This window comes from Giraffa tippelskirchi, chromosome 3 (genome assembly GCF_054371585.1).
Source record: "Giraffa tippelskirchi isolate mGirTip1 chromosome 3, T2T-mGirTip1v1.2.pri, whole genome shotgun sequence".
In the NCBI taxonomy this organism is placed as follows: Eukaryota; Metazoa; Chordata; class Mammalia; order Artiodactyla; family Giraffidae; genus Giraffa; species Giraffa tippelskirchi.
In genome coordinates this window covers 47809551-47833268 of record NC_137277.1, presented here as the reverse complement: position 1 = coordinate 47833268, position 23718 = coordinate 47809551, and the positions used below count along the sequence as shown (strand labels likewise).

The window sequence follows — 23718 nt, the reverse complement described above, 5'->3', positions numbered from 1 at the left end:
TTTGGTGAAGTAGAGGAGGAGATTTCTAGTTATCTGACAAAGAAGGAGTGGAAGAGGGCCCAGAGGTTGGAAGGTTCTTAGACAAAGGAGAAAAGAGTAATGGTTTCCATATTTTGAGCTCTTACTGTGTTGTTAAGGCTTTGGGATCATTACCTCATTTAGGTACTTCATTCTACAGATCTGAAAGATGAAGTTTAGGGAAGCTAAGCACCTCAGCTGAGGCCGCAGAGGAAGACTTTGAGTTCTGTCTGACTCCAGGCCCCATGTCCTAAATCCTGCATGGCTCTGCTCTTCAGAGAGATGCTGTTGCTGCTGCTGCTGCTAAGTTGCTTCAGTTGTGTCTGACTCTGTGCGACCCCATAGACGGCAGCCCACCAGGCTCCGCCGTCCCTGGGATTCTCCAGGCAAGAACACTGGAGTGGGTTGCCATTTCCTTCTCCAATGCATGAAAGTGAAAAGTGAAAGTGAAGTTGCTCAGTCGTGTCCCAGTCTTAACGACCCCATGGACTGCAGCCTACCAGGCTCCTCCGTCCATGGGATTTTCCAGGCAAGAGTCCTGGAGTGGGTCACCATTGCCTTCTCCTCAGAGAGATGTTATGAGACATCAACTAGAGATGAATAAAGATTTCCAAGCCCAAGGATGGCTTGGTCCCAGTTGTATAAATTTGTTGGAAACCCAGTCAATAAAGTCTTCTGACTTTTCTGTAACATTTGGTGGCTCAGGTGTGGAGAGATTGAGGAAAGGAGGGAAAGAAAGTGGTAGAATAAGAATTCAGTAAATGAAAGAGGGCCTCAGAATACAGGAATGGCAGATCAAAATGGATCTAAGAAAACTTGTGTTTGAAGTTCACTTTTATGACAAATATTTATCATGGTTCTGTTTGATGCACAGTGTTTTGGGATGTGGAGCAAAAGAATGCAGAGATGGATAAGATCGGATAAGATAGGATCTGTGACCTGTAGAAGATTAGAGAGGGAGATGGATAAAGTGTTTCACCACAGTGTGTGATTGGAAGGTATGAGAGGTGGAGGGCAAGGAGAGGTGTGGGAACGTATTGTCCAGGTTGACTTATTGTAGACTGGAGGTGGCATGACATTAGGACTGGCCTGCTGAGTTCCATCTAGGATCTCAGGAAGCCGTCTGAGGGTTTTGGTCGTTATAATTTAGGTCTGGTTCTCCTAAATGGATTTCGTTTTGTATCTGGAAGTGATCAGGATTTTGGAGACAGGATTGTGTTCAGACTTGAGTGACTGAGCTCAGAGTGGTGATGGTGGTTTAGTTGTTAAGTCGTGTCTGACTCTTATGACCCCATGGACTGTAGCCCGCCAGGCTCCTCTGTCCATGGGATTTTCCAGGCAAGAATACTGGAGTGGGTTGCCATTTCCTTCTCCAAGAGATCTTTCCTACCCAGGAACTGAACCCGGGTCTCCTGCATTCCAAGCAGATTGTTTACCAACTGAGCTACGAGGGAATGTGGAATGCCAATTTTTATTTTAGAGTGGATTCCTTTCCTGTTGATGGGATTCTGGATTTGTTTGGGACCTTGCTGTTCAATATCAAGAGATCTGAAAACTGATGTTTAGTAATAGCAGGCTTGCTTTCATGAGCATGGACTAATGTGATAGGATAGTTGGTAGGAGAGAACACAGTTACAAAAAAGCTGAGATTATTGATGGCGCACTGTATGCTAGGTAGCACTCCAAAAGCTTTGCCTGAAGGAGGACATTTAACTCTCCCAGTGATCCTCCTGCAAAGGTGACACATTATTCTCTGTTTACAGATGAAACCAAGGTTCTGTTCAAACTGGTAAGAGGCTGAACTGAGATTGGAGCCAAGTCCCTCTGACTCCAAAAACTCATACCCCTGTTGTTCAGTTGCTAAGTTGTGTCCGACTCTTTGCTACTCCATAGCCTGCAGCACGCCAGGCTTCCCTGTCCTCCACTATCTCCTGGAGTTTGCTCAAATTCATGTCGGTGATGAGTCGGTGAGGCTATCTCACCCATACCCGTAACTGCTGCTATATGCTGTTCCCATTAAGCTTCATGAAAGAAACTTGTCCCACTGCAGAGAGGATGGCGTGTCACCTAACTGCAGTATTTCTCTGCCTTGGGTGGTTCTGAGTCAGTGTGACCCCTTCTATTTTTTTCTAGGTTTCTTTGTTGACCACACTTTGATGTGACCACATTCTTGGTTTAAATATATGAATGCCATCATCCAAGCCTTTCTGCCCTCCTTTCTTCTTTGCTTTTGGTTTGGAAGACATTGCATCTCTTTGGAGAATCTGCATCTCTTTCAGGTATCTGCACACATTGATTTTGTGATGATTTTATTATCTTAATTTTACGGGTTAAATTATAGGATTCCTCGAGCTCCAGTCTCCCCTCCCATCCCTTCTCCACTGCATTTAAGTTCAAATTCTGAGTCTGATTTTGGAATACTCAGTTTGGCTCCAATCCAGCTGTCCAGTTGAGCCCTGGCTCTCTGGATCATTTAGTTATTATTACTACCATCTCTCCCTTCATGGCCACTTACATCTCTAATCAAATCTAGTTATTCACCGAAACTATATGCCCTTGATTTCCTACTTGCGTGCCCTTGTTTCTGTTGTGTTTTCAGCTTGAAATGTCATTCTTCCTATGAAGCCTTGTGTTGTCTCTCCCTGGGAGTAATCATTTCCTCCTCTGAGCCTCACAGTGGAGGATTCTTTTATGTCTCCTTTATGGCACAGCACACTTTATGCTGTATATTTCAGTTGTTTGTGTACATGCCTTTATCTCTCCTGCTAGACCATAACATTATTGAGCAGGTCTATCTGGTTGACCTTTGTTTCTCCTCTAGACTCTTGTTCTGTTCCCTGCACATGGTAGGCAGTGGATATCTGTTGGATAAATGGATAAGCAGAATTTCAGATTTAAGGAAAAAGCTCACTGGTGTAGCTCTTTTCCCTCTTGCTTGCTTCTCTTCTTCCTTTGCTTTCCTTCTTTCTTTCTTTGCACTGACTCACTGAACTTGTGTTCACCACTCCCTTTTCTTACCCAGATTTGCCTCATTCTTTCCCCATGAGCAGTCACTGTGTGGGAGGGAGTACCACATGTTGCTGGTCAGTTTTCTCCATCCTTTGTGGCTCCAGATTCTCTCCAGGAATCCTATGACCAACGTGGGAACCAAGTGGTGATTATATTCTGATCTTAATGAAAAGCCCTTGTGTAAAGAAGAGTCCTCAAGGTTTGTTAATATATAGCTTTCAAGTGGGAAACTTTCTGATTTCCATTTCAAGGGAACAGGATAAAAAAATCCTTGGGTGCTCAGGAGGTAGATCAAGGCATATATTCACATTGCCGGGTGTGGGATGTTAGAGGCATCTTGTTGACCAAGGGAATAATACAGGAAGCCACAGCATCTTCTGCTGTTAGTGATGAATCCCTGCATTTTTTCCACAGCTGGAAGAGCCATTAGAGATGAATGTAGTGCGACTGTCCTCTTTTCCAGATGGAAAAGCAGACGCAAAGAACCTAAATGACTTGTCCATAAAAACTGGGATATTCGTTGTCCAGTGTTTATTCCCAACACTGAATGTGGCTTGGGGGAGCCATGGGCTCTTTGAAAACAGTGGAAGTTTGGCTTGAAGTGGAGGCTCCAGGCCTCTGAAACTGAAGGCTTCCGCAGTGCTGAAGAGTAGACTGAGGTTGGAGCAGGTTGGATCAGGGACCGAGTTCACAAGAAAGGGTCCTGTTAACTGTTGTGATCGCTTTGGTAAGGTTCCCTTCTGAGAATCTGCTCACTGGGGACTGGCCGACAGAGAGCTGCTCCTTTGACATTTGAAAAGAAGCCAACGTTTAATAATAAAAACATCTCCAAGTTTTCTTGTTCTTTTTCCCAGCCTTCACATCCTAAGTTTCGTTCCAGGCTTAATTTTCTTATCTCAGCACTATTTGTGTTAAGATTTTATTGTTTACTCCAAGTCAGATGTCAGTATGAAGAAGCCTGGGAAATCCAGGAAGTGCCTGAGAGACTGATGATAGGTTTTTGGTGCTTTTTAGGTGCATCTTTCACCCGACTTCTAGAACTATGTATTCTGTTGTCACTGAAATGCTGTCCAGTGAGTGAACCAGTGGTTTGGCAGATATGAAAGGTTACCCATTTGTGGCTAGGGAGCAGCCCTGTGAAGTGATCAGACGGCCCAGAACAGGAAGTCAAGTGCAAACAGGATGTGCTTGTCTTTACTGTGACTTGTATGCCTGCGTTTTGAAACTTGGTGTGGTTAATAAGTCAAGATTTGAGCTTTGCTGAAGAAGTCTCTGTTTTTGCTTTGAAAAGGAGTTAAGGCAACAGGATCTATACTGCCCTTGCCTTAATAGAGGTGCAGATCTGTTTTTCTGGGAATCAGGTCCCTCTTCCTGGCACGTGGTGGTTCTTCCTAGCTTACACCATATTGCATCTGTGTTTTACAAAATGAAACCCCTGAATTGACTGCTAATCTGTTACTTTTGATAGATGCGAGATTCAAGCTGTATTTGGCTATTTATTTATTTTTTGATAACAATAGGAAATTTTAGCCTCTAAGTCACTTTTTAAATTACAGGTTCCTTTTATTGAATTCCAGGATTTCTAAATCTCCTTTTGAGCGTTTCCTGAATTAGGTAGTTTACAAATAACCCCAGGGTCTTTTTAGTCTTTCAAAATTTCCTTGAGTGTGGAGACTGGATCTAATTGTAACTGCTGAACTGTTTTACACCTTGGCAAGTTTCTGGGAATAATTTGCTTGGGGGTCACTCAGCTGGTAAACAGTCTTCAGAACCCCTGTTTTCTGACTCTCCATTCCTCATTGCGTCCCACTGTGAAATCTGCTTTACTTTGTCCGTCTTGGGGTCTTCGTTGATTATTAAAAAATGCTTGAGTTATTTTAGAACAGCACCATTCTGGTGAACTAATGAGTTCAGGGCAGGTAAGGCTTTGGGTAATATATTTTGTGTGATCTGTATCCCTGCCACATTGCAAAGAAGACTGTCCTGCTCCTTTGTATTGATAATTCCAGGAGCAGATGGATAAAAGTAGCAGCACATCACAACATCCATGAAAACAGCATCTCTTCCTGGTATCGGGAGGGATGTCTGTTCTCTTGAATCTGTCAATGAGTGGTGAACATGAGGGGGTTTGCACGGTGTTGTGGGATATATAGGCAAAGAGTAAAACCCAAAGACCGGGTAAGCACAGGTTTTCTTCATAAGGAGATAGTATGGAGTGAATACAAGGTTTTCTTTGTGGTCCTAGGTGAACTAGAAATCTCCATTTCTGCTTCTTGGGATAGATACTGGGCATTTCACATTCCTGGAGTGAGCAGACTACATTTCAGAAAGTTGGCATAATTTTCAGATTGAGATTATATACACTGAACCATCCAAAGGTCTTAAGGAGGTAGTCGGAATTCGTCCTGCCTTTATCCCCGAATCCCATCTGACTTGAGTGCAGTGCGCAGTTACAGAGCACCAGGGGGGGACCAGAAGTGTGTATCTTCCATTCCTCTCTGAATTTGGTTAGCTGAGAGGCGTTGAGGAGCTAAGGGTGAAAAGTCTAAGCTGTCTCTGGGCTTTGGGGAAAATTGACAAATTCATTAGCAATGAGGTTGAATTGGAAAGAATGTAGCAGTGTAGGGCTGCACTTTAGATGGTTTTCCCAGGTGGCTCAGTGGTGAAGAATCTGCCTACCAATACAAGGAGATGCAAGAGATGTGTTTGATCCCTGGGTTGGGAAGATCTCCTGGAGTAGGAAATGGCAACCCACTCGAGTGTTCTTGCCTGGTAAATCCCATGGACAGAGGAGCCTGATGGGCTACAGTCTATAGGGTATCAAAGAGTCAGTGACTAAGCAGGCTGGCAGGCAATTCTGATAAACTACTTCTGACCACCTTGGAGACAGTTCTTCAGGGATTATAAATTAAGAGCTGGTGGGAGGGAACTGGAGTCATTTAGTTCTTAGAGGATCTTTGGGAAAATAGATTAAACCCGATTAAAGGTATCCAATATGCTACTGGAGATCAGTGGAGAAATAACTCCAGAAAGAATGATGGGATGGAGCCAAAGCAAAAACGATAACCAGCTGTGGATGTGACTAGCGATAGACGCAAATTCCGATGCTGTAAAGCGCAATATTGCATAGGAACCTGGAATGTTAGGTCCATGAATCAACGCAAATTGGAAGTGGTCAAACAGGAGATGGCAAGAGTGAACATCGACATTCTAGGAATCAGTGAACTAAGATGGACTGGAATGAGTGAATTTAATTCAGATGACCATTATATCTACTACTGTGGGCAAGAATCCCTTAGAAGAAATGGAGTAGCCATCATGGTCAACAAAAGAGTCTGAAAGGCAGTACTTGGATGCAATCTCAAAAATGATAGAATGATCTCTGTTCGTTTCCAAGGCAAACCATTTAGTATCACAGTAATCCAAGTCTATGCCCCGACCAGTAATGCCGAAGAAGCTGAAGTTGAACGGTTCTATGAAGACCTACAAGGCCTTCTAGAACTAACACCCAAAAAAGATGTCCTTTTCATTATAGGGGACTGGAATGCAAAAGTAGGAAGTCAAGAAACACCTGGCGTAACAGGCAAATTTGGCCTTGGAGTAAAGAATGAAGCAGGGCAAAGGCTAATAGAGTTCTGCCAAGAGAACGCACTGGTCATAGCAAACACCCTCTTCCAACAACACAAGAGAAGACTCTACACGTGGACATCACCAGATGGTCAACACCGAAATCAGATTGATTATATTCTTCGCAGCCAAAGATGGAGAAGTTCTATACAGTCAGAAAAAACAAGACCGGGAGCAGACTATGGCTCAGATCATGAACTGCTTATTGCCAAATTCAGACTTAAATTGAAGAAAGTAGGGAAAACCACTAGACCATTCAGGTATGACCTAGATCAAATCCCTTACAGTGGAAGTGAGAAATAGATTTAAGGGACTAGATCTGATAGACAGAGTGTCTGATGAACTATGGACAGAGGTTTGTGACATTGTACAGGAGACAGGGATCAAGATAATCCCCATGGAAAAGAAATGCAAAAAAGCAAAATGGCTGTCTGAGGAGGCCTTACAGATAGCTGGAAAGAGAAGAGAAGTGAAAAGCAAAGGAGAAAAGGAAAGATATTCCCATCTGAATGCAGAGTTCCAAAGAATAGCAAGGAGAGATAAGAAAGCCTTCCTCAGCGATCAATGCAAAGAAATAGAGGAAAACAACAGATTGGGAAAGAATAGAGATCTCTTCAAGAAAATTAGAGATACCAAAGGAATATTTCATGCAAAGATGGGCTCGATAAAGGACAGAAATGGTATGGACCTAACAGAAGCAGAAGAGATTAAGAAGAGGTGGCAAGAATACGCAGAAGAACTGTACAAAAAAGATCTTCACAACCCAGATAATCACAATGGTGTGATCACTCACCTAGAGCCAGACATCCTGGAAGGTGAAGTCAAGTGGGCCTTAGAAAGCATCACTACGAACAAAGCTAGTGGAGGTGATGGAATTCCAGTTGAGCTATTTCAAATCCTGAAAGATGATGCTGTGAAAATGCTGCACTCAATATGCCAGCAAATTTGGAAAACTCAGCAGTGGCCACAGGACTGGAAAAGGTCAGTTTTCGTTCCAATCCCAAAGAAAGGCAATGCCAAAGAATGCTCAAACTACCGCACAATTGCACTCATCTCACATGCTAGTAAAGTAATGCTCAAAATTCTCCAAGCCAGGCTTCAGCAATACGTGAACCGTGAACTTCCAGATGTTCAAGCTGGTTTTAGAAAAGGCAGAGGAACCAGAGATCAAATTGCCAACATCTGCTGGATCATCGAAAAAGCAAGAGAGTTCCAGAAAAACATCTATTTCTGCTTTATCGACTATGCCAAAGCCTTTGACTGTGTGGATCACAATAAACTGTGGGAAATTCTGAAAGAGATGAAATACCAGACCATCTGACCTGTCTCTTGAGAAACCTGTATGCAGGTCAGGAAGCACCAGTTAGAACTGGACATGGAACAACAGACTGGTTCCAAAGAGGAAAAGGAGTACGTCAAGGCTGTATATTGTCACCCTGCTTATTTACCTTATATGCAGAGTACATCATGAGAAACGCTGGGCTGGAAGAAACACAAGCTGGAATCAAGATTGCCGAGAGAAATGTCAATAACCTCAGATATGCAGATGACATCACCCTTATGGCAGAAAGTGAAGAAGAACTAAAGAGCCTCTTGATAAAAGTGAAAAAGTTGACTTAAAGCTCAAAGTTCAGAAAACTAAGATCATGGCATCTGGTCCCATCACTTTATGGGAAATAGATGGGGAAATGGTGGAAACAGTGTCAGACTTTATTTTTTTGGGCTCCAAAATCACTGCAGATGGTGATTGCAGCCATGAAATTAAAAGACGCTTACTCCTTGGAAGGAAGGTTATGGCCAACCTAGATAGCATATTTAAAAGCAGAGGCATTACTTTGCCAACAAATGTCCGTCTAGTCAAGGTTATGGTTTTTCCAGTGGTCATGTATGGATGTGAGAGCTGGACGGTGAAGAAAGCTGAGTGCCGCAGAATTGATGCTGTTGAACTGTGGTGTTGGAGAAGACTCTTGAGAGTCCCTTGGACTGAGAAGATCCAATCAATCCATCCTAAAGGAGATCAATCCTCGGTGTTCATTGGAAGGAATGATGTTGAAGCTGAAACTCCAATACTTTGGCCACCTCATGCGAAGAGTTGACTCATTAGAAAAGACCCTAATGCTGGGTAGGATTGGGGGCAGGAGGAGAAGGGGACGACAGAGGATGAGATGGTTGGATGGCATCACCGACTCGATGGACATGGGTTTGGGTAGACTCCGGGAGTTGGTGATGGACAGAGAGGCCTGGCGTGCTGCAATTCATGGGGTCGCAAAGAGTCGGACATGACGGAGCGACTGAACTGAACTGAAAGGTATCAGAGTTTGTTTTTTGAAGTAGGGGATATAACAGATAAATTGTCACAAGGAACCTTACAACGATTTTCTTTAAATTATTTTATTGAGCACCTATTATGTACTAAGGTCCAGTGTAAATGCTTGTTATTTTAGTCCTTTCAATTACCATTTCAGTGAAGCAAGTTCTATTTTTCTTGAGGAAATTAAGGTTTGAAGAGAGTAAGTAACAAGGAATCTAGAGTTTGTTCTTTCCACCCCCAGTACATTTGGTTACATCAAGGACATCATTTTGATACTAGACAGGATCCCTCTCTGGAAGCTCTGGCTTTCCCCAGGGCGCAGGAGCGCTACGAACCCTCTCACTGGTCCCTCCGGGAATGTTTTTCAATCTGATTACCAGTTTGTCAGTCACTGTCCCAGTATCTAGTGAAAGCAACTTCTTCAGTCAGAAGGTGCAGAACAGCCTATCTGGTAAATCCTGTCCCTGCGCTGAGAGAACAAGGAGAAGCAGAGTGTTTTTCATCCTGATGGTCTTTGTCATCACTTTTGATGGAAAGAAGGATCCTCAGTAATTAAACCGCAGATCCGTTTACTGTGTTTTCAGTGTTGTCGAAGACCCCACTCTGCACTGCTTTCTTCCCTGACTGACTCGCCCTTCGGGGCAGAATGCCGGGGCTGAAATTAAATCCGTAGATTTCTCTTTTGCACTGTTCAGTCTGTCATCTCTCCTGAAAGCCAGGCGAAGAAGCAGCCATCTAATCGGTCAGACCCCAGGGGTGCTATTTTCGCACAGCTCCATTGGTTAGAATTACTTTCCCCTGAACTTCAGAGCAGATGCTGAGGTCCCTCTGCAGATATGTGTCATCCACTAGTTGGAACCAGGGAGTTTCCAGGACCATTTATAACTTGTGATTATTATGTATGTTTTTCAGTTGTTTGCAACAAACAGTTACCACTTAAGAAAAAGAACTGATTTGTTATTGGTGGAAAGTGGAATCCCTCTCCTTCTTCCCTTCTTGTTGTCATTGTAACCCTTTCTCCCTCTTAGACTCTGTGCTGGTCTGGTTCTTACCTGCCTTTTGTCCTGTTTCTGTCCCACCTGGCTCAGGCTGTGCTCTCAGTAGCGACAGGCAGAGCTCTGCTTGTACCATGTCTGGTTGAAGTCTGTCTCATTTCTTTTCTCTGTTATCTTCTCCATGTGTTATTTTCATCTTGATGTGTATTCTTTGCCGATTCATTGCGGCATCATTTCAAACCACAGCCTCCAGGAGGGCACTGATGCCTTCTGTGCCTTCGGATGCAAGGGAGGTGTGGAAGTGAGGAACTTGTCCGTCTTCCAGGCCCTCCCTTTCTGGTTTTTTAATGCTGTAATAACTGCCAGTTGTAACATTTTTCTATTACTTTTAGAAGGTCAGTCTGTTCCTATTCTTTTTCATTTTTTTCAAGTAATCTTAGCAGACGCCTAAGTTATCTTCAGCATGTGTGAGGTAGGCACATTATCATGAGAGCTTTCCTTAAAGGGACTGCTGTGGTTCTGTGGGTTGAAAACCCGTAATTTGCTCATTACCCTGGAATTATGATGGTGGAGTTTTCAGGAACAAATGTTTGTCCCTTCCCCCCAGTTTTGAAAGCTCTGATGCTGTTATCATTAGTCAGACTTCAACAAATACCTGGTGATCGCATTTGCCTGGCACTGAGGTTGGGAATAAAGCTGTAAAGTGACTCGCTTTTGTTTCCTGTTTCACTTTCTACTCCCTAATCGCGGGAGACGAACACTCTAGAAAGAATCATACAAATCATCAGCCAGGTGCTTCAACACGGCGCTGCTGCAATGCTCACCCTCTGAGAATGCACTTGCCATGTCGCGTGGGGGCCTTGCCTGGTTTTGTCCTTTTGGGATCACTAGCGGCTGGACGAGGGCTGAGCAGATGAACGCGTGACAGTTGTCAGGAGGTGTTCAAGACTCTATGAGAGCACAGACGGGGCCCAGAAGGTTCCCCCGAGGAAGTAAGTGCCACTGGAGGAGGCAGGGTGGGAGCAGGGTCACCAAGGCCGAGAGAGGAGCTGGGGGAGATTCCTGAGGCCACAGTAAGCTTGGCGTTTGAGGGACTGAAAGCATAGTAGGGTAGCTGGGCCCCAGAGCACCATTGACTGATTTTCATTTATTCAGTGGTTACCAGTGAAAGCACTTCTTAAAAGGGAAGATGACAGAGCATTGGTTGTAGTTAAGACAGTTAAGTCAGAAAGCCCTCGGTCCTCCCCGGGAACAGCACAGGTGGGCAAGAGTAGAAACTGAAACACATTCCAGGTATCAAGGAAGAGGTTTATCTTCAGGAAGTGGATGTCTGTGTGACGCAGTGGTGCCCAAAGGCTGTAGTGAGCAGGAAATGAAGATGGCTTTCTGGACATGTGAATTAAAATTCTGGCTTCCCAGGGAGGGTTTTTCTGTCTTTGGTGCCTTTCACAAGGTCCTCGAGTGTTGAAGGTTGGCTTGATGCTTAGGTACCCCTTTGGGGGGTACCCCCTGGAAGGGGGCAGGATTTGGTGTGATGGACTTCTCCCCACTGTCCCCTTGAGAGGCTGTCTATAATCTTCTCCCGGTTGATCATTAGTTGATGGTTAACCCCCCTCTCCCAGTGTACAGGCCCTTGAAGCCCTGGTGCTCAGGGTGGGGAATGTGGATGGTGAAAGCAGCCCCTCACCCCACTTTCCGTAGGACCACAAAGGACTCAAAGAACCTGAACTTACATGTGGTCGCCCTCTATTGGTGCGACCCTGGTCCCTCTTGAGCCCAGTGTTCATTTACCAAATGGGCATTTCAGTTCTGATGTTTTTGGCTGCATTATTGTATTAAATGAGACAATAGATGGAAATATAACAACTCACTTGGCTCATGTTAAGTGTTCTGTAGTGCTTTTACCTTTTCCTTAAAAAATAAAAATTTCTAGGATCATCTGAGAAGGGATTTCAGGACCCTCAAATCTGAACACCTCCCCCCAGTTTCCCCCTTGCCTGTTCCTCAAATAACAGCACAGGAGATTCTCTCTCCCTCCCAAGCTTTTTTTTTTTTTTTGCTGTGTGGTGCTGGCATGCAGGATCTTAGTTCCCCGACCAGGGATTGAACTTGTGCCTTCAGTAGTGAAAGCGCAGAGTCCCAACCACTGGACCGCCAGGGAATCCCCTCACCGGAAGCTTGGATCATTTTTGTATTGAAGTGTAATGTGGGGATTGGAGGAGAGGGGAGCCAGACCCAGGTGCCTTGGAGGGACATCTCGGTGTGGATGCAGGCTCCGGAAGTGGTCTGGAGAGAGGCACACGCTCGATCCTCATTAGTTCCACGCCTTATTCTAGTGTCTGCCGTTCAGTGAACGGCTAACACTGCCTTCCACCCATCACGCAAAACTGAAAAGCCCAATAGGGTCTGCTCCTTCCACATGGAGCACCTACTCTTTGTCCAGCCCATGAGGTTCAGGCGAGTGTATTCATTGCAGTGACACTCAGAGAAGCAGCTTCCTCAAGCTCCTTCCTTTCCTCACTGCTAGGACCAGGGTTTAAGGTCAGGTCTGACCGAGTCTGGGCTTCCCAGGTGGTCCAGTGGTAAAGAATCTGCCTGCCAATGTGGGAGACGCAGGAGACCTGGGTTTGATTCTTGGGTCAGGAAGATCCCCCCAGAGAAGGAAATGGCAACCCACTCCAGTATTCTTGCCTGGAAAATCCCAAGGACAGAGGAGCCTGGAGGGCTATAGTCCATGGTGTCGCAACGAGTCGAACACAACTGAGCATGCATGTACATGCTGTCTGAGTCTAAAACCAAAGTAAAACAGTTGGTAACTTTATTTTTTTTCATATGTATACTTGTACTCTTCTATTTTCTAAAAATTCAGCCCGAAAGGAAAATTATTTTCTAGGAAATGCATCTTCCGTTACCCACATCTAAAGGACTGCCTTGGAGGATGGAAGACCTCCATTAGCTTGGAAATGTTCCAGCCTTGAAGTCTCTCCTGTTTACATCCAGCCCATACACCACCTCAGCAGAGTTGTTGCTCCCGTTCAGGTCTTGGAGTTCTAAAGCTGCACAGGATACTTGTCTCCTCTGTGACTTAGGTGTTCTGAGTTCTTCATTCTGAAATGAACATCTCAGAGATAGTCCCAGTACCGCAGAGAACATGCTTCCTCATCCCATACCCAGCAAGCGAGACCAGTCTGCAGTGTGGTTGACCCCGCAGGTTGCCTGCGGTGCCACAGTCACCCTATCTTATGCTCATTGTGTTGTCACCAGCATTTTAAATCTTCCCCTCCTGAGATAGACCCCGGTCAGGCAGGTTTCCTGGAAAATTCCACTTGCAGCTCCAAGATCCTGTATTTTTTTTTACATTAAACACTTTTCAAGGGAATTCGAGTTTCTTTCCACACTAACTTCTTTTTAAAAATTGGCAGCCTTCCAAGCTGAGAGATGATTTTAAATTTCAGGTGAGTTCTCCAGACAATGATTATGTCTTTATTGTGCGGGTGATGTGGTCAACTGTGTCAGAGGCCCCATCCAGCCCGGTCCCTTGGGCCGTGGGGAACTCGGGCTTTGTGTGACCAGAGCGGGTGAGGGACATTGGGATTGCCAGCCAATAACCGCCATTGAACAGCCCGGCTGTTGCCATGTTAGGCTGGGAATGACGTATAGTTTAACGACCATTTATTTTGATTTGCTGTTTGTGGAGCTCGTACTGTAGGTTGGGCACTTGGTTATTTCTCATCCCTGTAGTTACCTTCCAGCAGGGGAGGTGTTACCCGTCTCATTCAGGTGAGAAAACGGACTCAGAAAACTTAAGTAGCTTGTCCAAGGCTGGCTACCTTTTTGTTGTTGTTGCTTCTTTTTTACGAAAAAATACCTATTTTTTGGTTGCACTGGGTCTTCATTGCTACAGTCGGCACTCGGGCTTTCTCTAGTTGCGGAGAGCAGGGGTGACTCGAGCTGTGAGCGTGGGCTTCTCATCGTGGTGGCTTCTCTTATTGAGAAGCACAGGCTCTAGGCACGCGGGCTTCAGTAGTTGTGGTGTACAGGCTTCATTGCTCTGAGGCACGTGGAATCTTCATGGACCAGAGATCTAACCCATCTCCCCTGCACTGGCAGGTGGATTCTTATCCACTGCACCCACCAGGGAAGCCCTGTTTCTTTTTTGCTTTTTAATATCTTTGCCGCACAGTGCAGCATGTGGAGCTACGTTTCTCAAGCAGGGGTCGAACCCGTGCCGCCTGCAGTGGAAGTGTGGTGTCTTGACCACTGCACTGCCAGGGAAGTCCCATGAACTTGAAAGTTGCTCAGATGTGTCCGACTCGTTGCGACCCCATGGACTATACAGTCCATGGCATTCTCCAGGCCAGAATACTGGAGTGGGTAGCTGTTCCCTTCTCCAGAGGATCTTCTCAATCCAGGGATAGAACCCAGGTCTCCTGCATTGTGAGTGGATTCTTTACCAGCTGAGCCACCAGGGAAGCCCAAGAATACTGGAGTGGGTAGCCTATCCCTTCTCCAGGGGATCTTCCTGACCCAGGAATCGAACCAGGGTCTCCTGCATTGCAGGCAGATTCTTTACTAGCTGAGCTACCAGGGAAGCCCCAAAGCTACCATTGTTTTTGATAAAGGACTTTGTTGTAGTCACCTTATATCACTATAAATATTGGCAAAATGCTTTGGGCCCTAAGGAGAGATGACTAGTACTTGTCTCTCAGGCTGTATTGATAAAGTATGTATTATTTCTCCATTTGTTCATTCTGCAAGTTATTTGGGGGCCTGCTATAAAGTAGCCCTGTGCTAGCTGATGTGGATAGAAACGTGAAGACAGATGAGGTTCCTGCCTTTGGAGTTTACACTGTAGTCAGACAGATGTAATTACAGATTATGATCATTCTTCTGAAGGAAACCAAAAGGGCATCGAGCAAGTGGGTGACTGAGGAGGACGCCTCCAAACAGGTGACATTTGAGCAGAGACTGAGGTTGGGGAGAGGAGCAGTAGTGGCAGGGGAGCAAGTGTGGGGATCGAGGCAGGAGCGAGCCTGGCGTCCTCGAGGAACTGAAAGGCTTCCCTGTATCTGGATTTTATGTAAATAGAATCATTTAATGTGTATTCTTTTGTGCCTGTCTTCTTTCACTCAGCATTATAAGATTCATCTCCAACCCATTGCATAGAGCAGTAGTTTTATTCTCATTGCTGTATGAATAGACCTTTATGTCCTTTCTACTATGGATTGTCTTTTCCAGCTTGAGGCTATTACAACAGTATTGCTACAAACATTCTTGTATACTTCTTTTAAGAAACATGTTTCCGTTGGGTGTATACCTGGAAGTGGAATTACAAAGCCCTGTGTGTGTAAATATGTGTGTGTTTCCCAAGTGGTGGTGCCAGTTCACTTTTCTGCCAGTAGTGTTAGAGTTCCAGTTACTCTGTATCCTTGTCAACACTTGCTATTATCTGTCTTTTCCATTTCAGCCATTCCAGTGGGTGTTCGGTGATAACACTTTGTGACTGTAATCTGTACTTAAGACAGGGAAGAGTTTTTTAAACTGGGAGGTCCTGCAAAGTGCCTGTATGCTAATGCAAAATCTCCATTAGGTTCTCTCCATAGAGGTAGAGAACAGAAGCTCCGAGGGGAATGGGCTGTGGGGCAGACAGACTGATTTTTTTTTTTTTAAGTTTATTTATTTATGACTGTGCTGGGTCATTACTGTGTAGGCTTTTCTTTAGTTGCAGTGGTTTTTCTCTAGAAAAAGTGGGCTTTTCTCTAGTTGTGGTGTGCAGGCTTCTCATTGCGGTGGCTTCTCTTGTTGCAGAGCGTGGGCTCTAGGGCTTGGGGGCTTCAGTAGTTGCCGGTCCTGGGCTCTAGAGCACAGGCTCAGTAGTTGTCGTGCACGGGCTTAGTTGCTCCTTGGCATGTGGCATCTTCCCAGACCAGGGATCAAACCTATGTTTCCTGCATTGGCAGGTGGAGTCTACCACTGAGCCATCAGAGAAGCCCTGATTTTTTTTTTTTTTGGCGAGGTGGGGGGTGGAATTGAGAAAACTTTTCTTGTGATTTACAGAGTGTGGGCTTTAGGATATAAGCGACTTGGGTTCACATTCTGGCTTTACTACCTTCTGGGTATGACCTTTAGGTAAGCAAGTTACTTATGTTCTTTGAACCTTGGTTTTCTTACCTGAAAATGGGAATATCTAACCTGCCTTGCCAGACTGTTGTGAGGACCATATAAGATAACACCAGGTGCTACCTAACCTAGCTCAGTGCCTGGCAGATGAGAAGTATTCCTCCAGTGGAGAATGGTACTTTCTTCTTTACTTCTTAGAAAATGTAATTACTTCTACAGTTATTTCAAAGAGGCATGGCTAAGCCATATTGATAGGTTTTTTGTAGCATTTCCTTTCAAAGTCATTGCGGTTGTATGTTAATTGCTTTTTAAGGATGATATACAAAATGAAGCAAAGCCCATTCTATATTAATGATGCAGAACGTGAGGGTACTTTCCTTTCTACACGTAACAGCGTAGATGCTTTTGATAATTCTAGCAATATGGTACTGATAGTAAGCAAACCACCCTCAAAAAACCAGAGATGATTCTGTAAGGCTTGCAACTAGCCATTTTCTCATTTGCTGTGTTTGAAAGTGAAAGTGTTAGTTGCTTAGCTGTGTCCGACCCTCTGCGACCCCATGGACTGTAGCCTGCCAAACTCCTCTGTCCATGGAATTCTCCAGGCAAGAATACTGGAGTGGGTTGCCATTTCCTTCTCTGGGGGATCTTCCTGACCCAGAGATCGGACCCCGGTCTCCTGCATTGCAGCCAGATTCTTCACCATCTGAGCTACCAGGGAAGCCATGTCAGAAAAGTACGTACTAAAAAAATAAAAAATACTTCTTTGAGGATTGGGGGCATTTTAATTAGGTTTTTTTTTTTGAAGGGTTTTTACAATGTCTTACATAGTGCGTTCGAGAGGGCTTCCTGGTGGTTTAGCGGTAAAGAATCTGCCTGTCAGTTCAGGAGACATGGGTTCGATCCCTGGGTCAGGAAAATCCCCTGGAGGAGAAAATGAAGACCCACTCCAGTACTGTTGCCAGGGAAATCCCATGGACAGAGGAGCCTTGCAGGATACAGTCTGTGGGATTGCAAAGAGTTGTACACGACCTAGTGACTGAACAACGATGACAACATACAGTGGGTTCACTGTAAGTATCTTAATTCCAAGATGTTGCTGTCTGTGTGTCGGGGTAAAGCCTGTTGTTGCAGAAGTACCTTGGCTCACAGAGCAGTTAACTAAACTCTGAAGAAACTGGATGAGAACCTTGGGGACCTCAAGTTTAGTGCCTTGGATTTTGGTGGGTTAGCAAGATGGTTTTGAAGTTGCATTGCAGACTTGGAGATTTTCCTAGGATACTGACATTCTGACCCTTCTCTCTTCCGTGGGAAAGTCCATGGCAACACCTGATCCACTTAAAATCATTTGTGCTGTGTGGGCGGAGAAGTGGAGAAGTGATTGTTTTCAAATTACTTAAGATTCTAGGACTTAATAGGGACAAATCATAGGACAAATCATATTATCTGCCTTCTCACCTCTAACTGTGGCTGTACTCAGCCTACCTGGAATAGGTCATGTATCTTACCCTGTTATTAGCACTGTTATTTTCCTGTTCAACAGGGTTCAGTCTACCAAGCTGACAGAGCCCCATGTGCCAGCTAGCCACTCTGGCCTCAGACCATAGGGTTCTTCCACAGGGAATGGTACATTTTCTTGTTCACCCCAGCCCTACATCTCCCACCTTTTTTACCCTTTAGGCAAATTGGAAGAGGAGAGCCTGGTAGGTTTCAAACAAACTTAGTAAGAGAGCAGTCAGACTATATTTGAAAATTAAATTGCCAAGTCCATTTTTTTCTGAAGAGGGTGAGGGAAGTTGGAGGAATTTTCAAGCCCTTGGCAAAGATTAGATGGTAATTTGCTTTGCAGATCAGGAGGAAGTTTGCAGATCACAGAGGGAAATTGTTCAAAGTTGTCAATGTGGGGAAAATTCTTTTTATTTTGTATAGGGGTATAGCCGATTAACAATGTTGTGCTAGTTTCAGGTGAACAGCGAAGGGACTCAGCCAACTACAAACATGTATCCGTTCAGGGAGAATTCTTTTTTACTTTTATTTTTTGGGGGAAAATTCTTTGTACACCCCACAGGTGATTCCACTTTCTGTCCTTAAGAAACATAATCGGATGCCACATGTGTGTCTCTGTTAAGAGCTAAAGGATGAAACATATTCCCCAGAGAAAAGTGTTTATTTTGTTTGGCAGTGTTAAAATGATAAATCTTTTGCTTTCTCTTCCTGAAATAACCCTGGATATAGTTGTTATTTGGGCTTCCCTGATGGCTCAGCGGTGAAGAATCTGCCTGCCAACGCAGGAGTGTGTGTGTGTGTGTGCTCAGTCATGTCAGACTCTTTGGTACCCCTTGGACAGCCCACCAGGGTCTTCTGTCTGTGGAATTTTCCAGGCCACGATACTGGAGTGGATTGCCATTTCCTCCTCCAGGGAGTCTTCCTGACCCAGGGATTGAACCTGCATCTCTTGAGTCTCCTGCATTGGCAGGGGAGTTCTTTACCACTAGCACCACCTGGGATGTAGAAGACGTGGGTTCGATCCCTGGGTCAAGAAGATTCCCTGGAGGAGGAAATGGCAACCCACTCCAGTATTCCTGCCTGGGAAATCCCACGGACAGTGGAGCCTGGTGGGCTACAGTCCAAGGAGAGGTGTCCACGCTGAGCAGTCCATGAGGTTGCAGAGTCGGACAGCAACATCATAGTTGTTATTTAGGCTTATGGCTTTCCATTTTTGCATGAGTCTCATTAAGAACTGTGTCTTGGTATTTAGATACACGTCACAGAGAGTTGAAGCCTTGTCTGCTAACCTTGGTGAACCTGCTCTGTTAGGCCGGGCAGGCCTCAGTTATTTTTAGCACTGGAGCCTCTTTCCCAGTGACCCCCTGCCCACATGTCCATGTCCCCAGGATGAGGCCACATTCTCCACCCACACATGGGGCCTGTGGAGTAACCACGGGGCAAATTGCACATCTTCCCACAGAACCAGTTCCTGCTAAGTGCAGCCAAATACTCAGACAGGCTGACAGCTTTTTCTTTCAGAGCTGCTCAGAGGAGGCAGTTGAGATTAGAGCCAAAGTTAAGAGGATGAAAATAGTGCTGAGGAAGACAGGTCCTCTTGACTCCCAGCTAAGGAAGAGCTTTCTTAGCTACTGTACCCAGAGAGCTGAGCTGAGCTATATATATCATGCCTGATGGGGCCAGAGTCCCCGGGGGGCAAGGTCCTTGTGGAAATCACTTTTGGTCTCCCTGGGGCCCAGCACCTCTGGTGCTTCCTAAGCACTTGTAAAAGCACAGGAATTGAAACACTACACAGCTGGCCACCTTTCCACTTTTCCCTCCCAGTGGTACCTTACCCAGTGGGGTCTACCCGTGATGTGGCCAAGTCCTTACCTCTTAGGGAAAAAAATGTAGCATGTGCAATTTTGTGCACAAACTTTACAGCATTCCTTGTGCGGAAGAAAAGTTTGTTTTCTTTTTTTTTTAATTAATTTTTATTGCAGAATATAGTTGCTTTACAATGTTAGTTTCTGCTGTACAGCAAAGTGAATCGGTTATCCGTATACATATAAGCCCTCTTTGTCACCACTGAGCATTGAGTAGAGTTTCCTGTGCTCTATAGTAAGTTCTTCTTGGTTATCTATCTTATTGTTGTTGTTCATTCTCTAAGTCATGTGCGACTCTGCGACCCCATGAACTGCAGCACGCTAGTCTTCCCTGTCCTTCACTGTCTCCCTGAGTTTGCCCAAACTCATGTCCATTGAGTCAGTGATGCCATCCAAGCATCTCATCCTCTCCTGCCCCCTTCTCTTCTTGCTCTCAGTCTTTCCCAGCATCAGGGTCTTTTTCAATGAGTTGGCTCTTTGGCATGAGGTGACCAAAGTATCTATCTTATGCATAGTATCAATAGTGATATAAATCTCAGTCTCCAATTTGTCGCACCCCTTATTTTCTTCTTGTGGTTAAATATTTCATTCTTCCATCTCTGTCTGCTAGTGCTGTCAGCTTGGCTTTGATTCCATCTGTCTTCACCTCTGCTCCAGTCTCTGGGGAAAGAGGTGACCTTTCTCCTGCCGCGGGGGAGTCCACCCCCATGTCTTGGTCACTTTTCTCTCCCTCTTGGCCCTTGTTCCCATATTTATTGCCAGCTTCCCTTCCCTTCCTCTATCAGCTCTGAGTCTTTGTGGGGTTTCCTCTGTGGTCTCCAAATATGTCTGCATTTCTCTTATCTTGAGACCTGCTGCCTTCTCTCTTCCCTTCACTGTCAAAAGTTTCAAGAAAGAATAATTTATCCTCAGAGTCTGGCAAGTCCTCACTTCTCACTTCCTTCCCAACCTATGGTTATCCATCAGCTTCTCTCTTCCTAAACACCTGGGGCATGGAGCACTCTCAGTTTCCTAAAACTAGGTCCGTCATGTTCCTCCGCGCATTCTACTGTCTGGGTCATTTGCTAGCATCAAACATTTCTTTTTGAAATTCCAGACAGTCTTCCAGTTCTCCCACCTCTGAGCATGGTTCCTTCCTTCCTCTGCGCCGGTTGGTTCTCCGCTGCTTGCGCGTTAGATCACATGTTCCTGAGAGCTCTCCCAGGCCATCCTCTCTTCTGCCCGAGACGGTCTAACCATCTTCCTGCCCGTCTCTGGCTTTAGGTACTTTCCAGTAGGCGAGGATCCCCACGCCTGTATCTTCAGCGGACGCGGTGCTGCACATATATCCGCAGGCCCTCACAGGTACTAAAACTCAACTCAAGAGTCTTAACCTGCCCCTCCTCCCACAGACGCGTTCTCCTCCTGAGGGCTGTAGCTCAGTCAAGGATTCTACTCTCGCTCCTGCTGTGTCACTCAGAGAGCCGCGCGTCTCCCTCCTCGCCCCCAGCTCTTCGTTTCATTGCCACATCCTGCTAAGTCTGTCGCAGATCTCTGTCCCTTTCTCTTCTGCCCATATCCTCATACCTTGCTTCCCACCCGCCCCTCACAGATTGGTTCTCCACACTGCTTACTGCTGTAGTGGCTGCTCTAAAATGCAGGTAAGATCACAAAGCCTGGTGTGGCCTCAACCTTTAATGGTTTCCCGCTACCTATAGGATAAATTCCAGCCTCCTTACCAAGCAATACAAAGTTTTGTGGGTTTTTTTATTTTTTGGGTCTTTACTGCTGCACGTGGACTTTCTCGAGTTGCAGAGATCGGGGGCTACTCTCTAGTTGCGGTGCGCTCGCGGGCTTCTTGCGGTGGCTTCTCTTGTTGCGGAGCCAGGGGCTCTAGGCACGCAGGCTTCCGTAATTAGGGCTCGCGCGCTCTAGAGTGCAAGCGCAGTAGTTGTGGCACATGGGCCCGGTTGCTCTGCGGCAGGTGGGATCTTCCCTGACCAGGGATTGAACCTGCATCCCTTGCCTTGGCAGGCAGATTCTTAACCATGGGGCCACCAGGGAAGTCCTGGAATACAAGGTTTTGAGTGGCTGCTTGTTTACTTGCTGTACTCTCGTCCATCCCTACCCTTACCTTTGACCCAACCAAGCATTTTGTAGTTTCTTTGATGCCCTGGTCCATGCTGTCGGTTTTTCTTTTTTTTTGGAAAGTCTTTTTGCTCTTGACTTTCTGGCCCATAATAGTGTTACTGAACAGCGTTCTTTGTCTCCTTAATAGAAATTGATCAGAGACCAGACAAGAAATCCAAGCAAGGCTTTATCGGGGCCCCTACTGCAGCAGGGAGGAGTGAGAACAAGCAACAGTTTACCTTGCTTGCTTGCTGAGGGGGAGGAGAGCTCTTCCTTAAATGGTGAGGGTAGGTAAGGGTGGATCCTGGGGTTGGGTGGGAGGGGTGGCTTAGATAGTTTGCCCACCTGTTTGGTGGTGTTGTGTGCAGAGGGCATGCGCAGTGCCCTGCTTTTGCTCCCAGCTCTTCAGAGGTGGCAGTTGTGTCTTTGGTCTTTTTGTGTCTTGTTGTCCATAATTTGCCCCAACACATGCACAAGGTTATTTTTAATCCCTTACAGTTTTCTTTGTATTTTGTGATTCGAGGAGATGTTTATCCTGGTGCAGGCATTGCAACAAAGGGTCCCAGGTCCCAGCTTGTCTCAATAGGGTCTGTCTTCCCTGGTCACTCCTCCACCCCAGAGGAAGGAGCCGATCATTGTTCTCATCTTTGTCACCCTTCCCCTGCCCTCCTCACTCCCCCACCCCCCAGCTTCCCAGGTGGCTCAGTGGGTGAAGAATCCACCTGCAATGCAGGAGATGCAGGAGATGTGGGTTTGATTGCTGGGTCGGGAAGATCCCCTGGAGGAGGGTATGGCAACCCACTTGAGGATTTTTGCCTGGAGAACCCCATGGACGGAGGAACTTGGTGGGCTACAGTCCATGGGGTAAGACACTGCTGAAGCGACTGAGCACGCACACACCCTCTTGCACTACACAGACCTCTGTTAAAGCACCCTGAAATTTCATTGTTTGGTTTTACATTTCTAGTTCCCCTATTAGACATGAACTCCATGAGGGCAGGCGCTCGATCATACTCTCCTAGCACAGCAAGGCACTGGCCCCTCTAAAGGCTACAGGCACGGATGAGTGGAGGTTCTGACAAGTTTAGTGAACCACCCACAGCCTTGTCTCCAGGCTGTTCTGCTACTCCCCTCCCCCCACCTCATTCTGTTAATTGACACATCCTGCTGACTCAGTCAGAAATCTGTCCACATTTGGGACAAGCCTGGAAACCCAAATGGTAATTGTGGTGAAATCTCTGGGTTTAACTTTTTTAAAAAAATATTTATTTTTATTTATTTACTTGGCTGCCACTCCAGTATCCTTGCCTGGAGAATCCCAGGGACGGCGGAGCCTGGTGGGCTGCCGTCTATGGGGTCGCACAGAGTCGGACACGACTGAAGCGACTTAGCAGCAGCAGCAGCAGCAGCAGCAGCTAGGTCTTAGTTGTGACACACAGGAGCCTGGATCTTCATTGTGGCATGGGGGATCTAGTTCACAGACCAGGGATCGAACCTGGGCCCCCCTGGTCCCACTGGACCACCAGGGAAGTCCCTCTAGGCTTACTTTTTACCGGCACCTTCCCAGAGAGATTGCAGTGAAAGCATTGTTATAATGCTAGTGGCAACCACTGAGGTTCATTTAGTGCGTTACAGACTGAAGAATAGCCAGACGAGAAAAAGGAAGCACAGAAAGGCTATGACTTGTTGGCAGTAGGTAATAGCCCAGGTCTTCTGGTTCCAGGTTTTATGATCTTTGTATTATTCCACACTGTTTCAGATGCTTCCATCAACATCTTTTGTTTGGATGTTTTTTAGATCTTTTTCTTAGATTTTTAAAGAAGTAATATTATGTATTGATTTTTATTTTTGGCTGTGCTGGGTCTTTATTGCTGAGCGGGCTTTTCTGCAGTTGTGGCGAACAGGGGCTGTTCTCTAGTTGCTGTGCATGGGCTTCCCTCTGTGGGGGCTTCTCTTGTTGTGGACCATAGCCTCTAGGGTGCGCGGGCTGCAGTAGTTGCAGCTCCTGGGCTCCAGAGCACAGGCTCAGTAGTTGTGGTGCACAGGCTTAGTTGCCCTGAGGCATGTGGGATCTTCCTGAATCAGGGATTGAGTCTGTTTCTCCTGCATTGGCTGGTGGATTTTTACCACTGAGCCATCAGGGAAGCCCAACAGGTGA

At 45.8% G+C, this 23718-nt stretch overlaps 1 protein-coding gene across 50 annotated transcripts in view; it reads left to right on the top strand.

The window, feature by feature from the left end:
* RFFL (ring finger and FYVE like domain containing E3 ubiquitin protein ligase) overlaps nucleotides 1–23718 on the top strand; it is an 87028-nt gene that overhangs the window by 39298 nt on the left and 24012 nt on the right. For 6 of the 50 annotated variants that reach the window (XM_081584403.1, XM_081584384.1, XM_081584397.1 and 3 more), the window contains exon 1: nucleotides 13066–13415. The exons of 16 other annotated variants lie outside the window; for them this stretch is intronic. Coding sequence is in view for 5 of the 34 variants with exons in the window: in XM_081584374.1 (XP_081440500.1) it covers nucleotides 16672–16816 (145 nt within the window). In the remaining 29 variants the exon portion in view is untranslated. Of the gene's footprint in view, nucleotides 1–2151; nucleotides 2298–10719; nucleotides 10953–13065; nucleotides 13416–13531; nucleotides 16817–20714; nucleotides 20796–21708; nucleotides 21848–22249; nucleotides 22425–23718 lie in introns of those variants that run through there. 28 more of the 50 variants (XM_081584407.1, XM_081584385.1, XM_081584399.1 and 25 more) reach the window with 13 other exon arrangements.